The following is a 3,210-nucleotide window of genomic DNA, read 5'->3' as shown; positions in this document are numbered from 1 at the left end:
AGGCAGCCGGCTCCGGAAGCATCCTCACGGCATGGCCGAGCGCGAAGCGTAGAACTCGGGGACGGGCAGGCCGGTGTGCAGCGTTACCTGCAACGAGAGGTATTGGGCTCCATAGAATCAATCCACGCCTGAAGGGACATCCCGTGGCACGGCAGATGGCACATCATGCCCAGGGAGGGCAGGAGCAGCACCCAGAGAGAAGCGGGATGCGGCTGGAGATGTTGCGAGGAGCCCATTGGTCCTGCGGGGGTCTGCTGGGGTGGGAGAGGCCGTGCCCTGGACCATGCTGGTGGCTCTGCTTTGCTGCCTCACGACTTGTTTGCGCTGTGGCATCCCCTAGACAGCTCCAGCGGGAAGTGAGATCGTTGGTACCAGTGGTACCCAGGCCCAAATGTTCCAAGCTGGCTGCAGACGAATCCAAGAGCCAGCTGGAGAGACGTGGGAGGCGGCAGCAGCTGGGTCTTTCTGCAGGTGGCATGGACAAAAGGGTATCGGAGGGCCTGAAGGGCAGCAGCTCAGCACAGAAGCCAACCTCTGAGAAGCTCCTGAGCTGAGCACGGGCTGCACAGTGGAGGGGACGTGGCCCATTGTCAGTGGGAGGAAGCACCTTTGCAGTGGGGAAGCTGAGCAGGGCCATGCTATGGCGTGAGGGGATGCTCAACTGCAACCCTTAATGGTCCTTTCCAACCCAACCCACTCTACGATTCCACAAAAATGGGAGCCAGGCACTCAGCCCAACATCACCTGGGGATGGGCAGCGATGCGGCAGAGATTGCAACCCAGGGACAGAGGGGAAGTGAAAGAAATAGCGGAGACACGATGCTCACCGCGTCTCGGAAAACCCTGGTCCATCAGAGATACGGGCAGGCTCCGTCTGTACGGACTGGCCAGGCAAAGGTCCAGGTCCTGAAAATGCTCACACAGACCCAAGGAGCCGCCCATGGGTAATTCAGCTCCCTCCCCAAATGCTTTAATTTGGGAGGAAAGCACAATTCCTTCTTTTATTGGAGCAGCAGCCTTTTCCCCTTCAGATACAGATTTATAGAAAACGTCTAAACCCACAATTATTTCCCTCCTAATTAGCGTCCTTTTTAATTACTCAGACACCTTTGAAGAAGGATAACGAATGGCTTGGGTTTAGTAGCAGCCTTTTATCAGCATCCCACGGGACTTCTCTGTTGTCAGGGGATTTCAGCTCTGCCTTGCCCAAAGAACCATCAGAAAGCGGAGGGGCTCTAGAAACATGCCTTTTAGGGCTGCATAGAAGATTGTGGTTGGAATTAAACCCAACACAGAGCAGGATTTAACACACCAGCCTCTAAAACCGAGTCATTCACGATGTGCAACGTGTCCTAGGACATCCCCAGGCACTTGTGGAGTGCTGGAGGTGCAGGCGGTGGGAGAGGAGATGTGCCAAGGCTTGGTGAGCGCTGGGGAGAGGATAGCAGGGATGAGATGAGTGAGGAGAAAAAGGAAAGATGAAAATACCGGATAGGCCCAAGGAGCCACCGCTTGGTGATGGTCAGGAGAGCCGAGAGCTTGGGAGAGAGGGAGAAACGTTTCCAGAGTTCTCCTCTGAAATTCCCCCAAGGAAAACAGGCCTTAAAAGGTGCCCTTCTCCCTGGTAACACTCCTCTTCAGGCCATGGGAGAGCTGTAAGGGCTGGTGGGGCCCTTGTGGGGTGGCCTTACGAAATGGAGTTGTCAGCCAGAGAGGGTTGGAGAATCACAGTATCACAGTATCCTGGCGCTTCAGGAGAAACCCAGAGCGAGGAGCCGGAGGCAGCAGCTGCGGCCGCAGGGAGGCCTGTCCTGATTTTTCAGAGGCTCACAGGTGGTTCAGGGTCTGAGTTTAGCCAAGCCACCCCTGCTGCACAAGAGCCCTCCTCATTCCCCAAAGTCCCCATGCTGCTGAGCACCGATACACACTGCAGTGGCAGCAGCATGGTCAAAGCACGTACCTGCACGTTCCTGTTGAGGCTGACTGCGGGGAAGAAGAGGCCCTCCAGGTTCTCGAAGGCGACAGGGCCTTGCTGGTCCTCGTTGATGGAGAACGTCAAGGTCCTCCTGGTTAAATCCAGCAGCACTCCCACTGTGGCGCCTTTCGTTATCCCACCCTCGGTTCTGCAGGAGGGAGAAAAAGATCAGAGCATCGCTGTGGCTTGATGTCCTTCGTGCTCCCGGCTCAGGGTTCAGGCCATGCACCTCAAGGGCTGATGATGCTGACCTTCACAGCTCATCCAGGAGCCCGTCCATGACCTGCACCCATCCCAGCACCTCCTCCTTAAGCCTCTTGCAGAGACGTTCTCTGCTTGCTGTGATGTGCCCGAGAACAAGGCTCCCTACAGAGCAGCAACACCACGGAGACCTGAGGAGCAAAGCCTCAAAATCTGCTTGGCTCATCGGGAAATAGACCTTGAAGCTGTAGGAAGCTGACACCAAGATCTCCCCAAGCTCCTGCAAGCTTCAAAGCCCCCAGCCAGCCCCACTGCTCCACAAGGAAAGGGAGCAATAGCTGTGGCACAGGGATAAAGGCAAATGGCGTTTTCCGGTTGCACAAGTTGCAAGGCTCTGGGCGTTTGGGGTCGGGGTTGTATGCAGGAGCGATGAGAAGCGACGTCACCCTTCTCAGGGGCAACTGCAGGTGCCACTGGAAAAGCCACGGGCTCTTCCTTGGGCTGCGGTCTCTCCTGTGTTTCAGACCACGTACCTGTTGGTGTGCGAATTGTTGTGCATGAACCAGCTCCGGTTATTGTCGACGTACATGGCCCAGGCCTTGTCGTCCTTGCCCAGCATGGCATCCTTCAGGACATCGATGCGTGCCACGCCGAAGGCCGGGTCAGGGTGGTTATCGTAACGATCGATCGAGAGCTCCCAGTAATGGAGCCCTTTGGAAAAGCCCGTTTTCCCCAGCACAACCCTGTCATCATAGCTGTTGCAGGTGACAGTCAGGTTGTCATTAGAAAAGATGATGTCAGCGTGGGCAGAGGCGGGATCGAAAGAAAACCAAGCAACTGGAACACACAAACACACATCAGGTTAGTCCAGCACGGGGACGCGCGGCTGTCGGCAACCCGAGCCAATGCGGAGCGGTCGCGGGATCATGCTGCATGCAAGGGCCGAAGTACGGGGCGGAGGCCGGGGCTGCTGCCCACCAGTGTGGTAGTGAGAAGTGGGCAGGGAGAGCTGCGGAGCGGAGCGGGGCTGCCGG

The 3,210-nt window shown here is 56.9% G+C and overlaps 1 protein-coding gene across 1 annotated transcript in view; it reads right to left on the bottom strand.

Moving 5' to 3' along the window:
* Positions 1-28: 28 nt before the first annotated feature.
* TRIM9 (tripartite motif containing 9) overlaps positions 29-3,210 on the bottom strand; it is a gene marked incomplete at both ends in the record, with an annotated part of 27,730 nt that continues 24,548 nt past the window's right edge. The window contains 3 exons of the mRNA XM_009874807.1: positions 29-87; positions 1,961-2,123; positions 2,710-3,013. Coding sequence (XP_009873109.1) covers positions 29-87; positions 1,961-2,123; positions 2,710-3,013 — 526 coding nt within the window. The remainder of the gene's footprint in view (positions 88-1,960; positions 2,124-2,709; positions 3,014-3,210) is intronic.

The sequence above is a fragment of the Apaloderma vittatum genome, unplaced genomic scaffold (assembly GCF_000703405.1).
Source record: "Apaloderma vittatum isolate BGI_N311 unplaced genomic scaffold, ASM70340v1 scaffold18978, whole genome shotgun sequence".
Taxonomy (NCBI): domain Eukaryota; kingdom Metazoa; phylum Chordata; class Aves; order Trogoniformes; family Trogonidae; genus Apaloderma; species Apaloderma vittatum.
The sequence above is the reverse complement of the archived record's forward strand: the minus strand, read 5'-3'. Positions and strand labels throughout refer to the sequence as shown.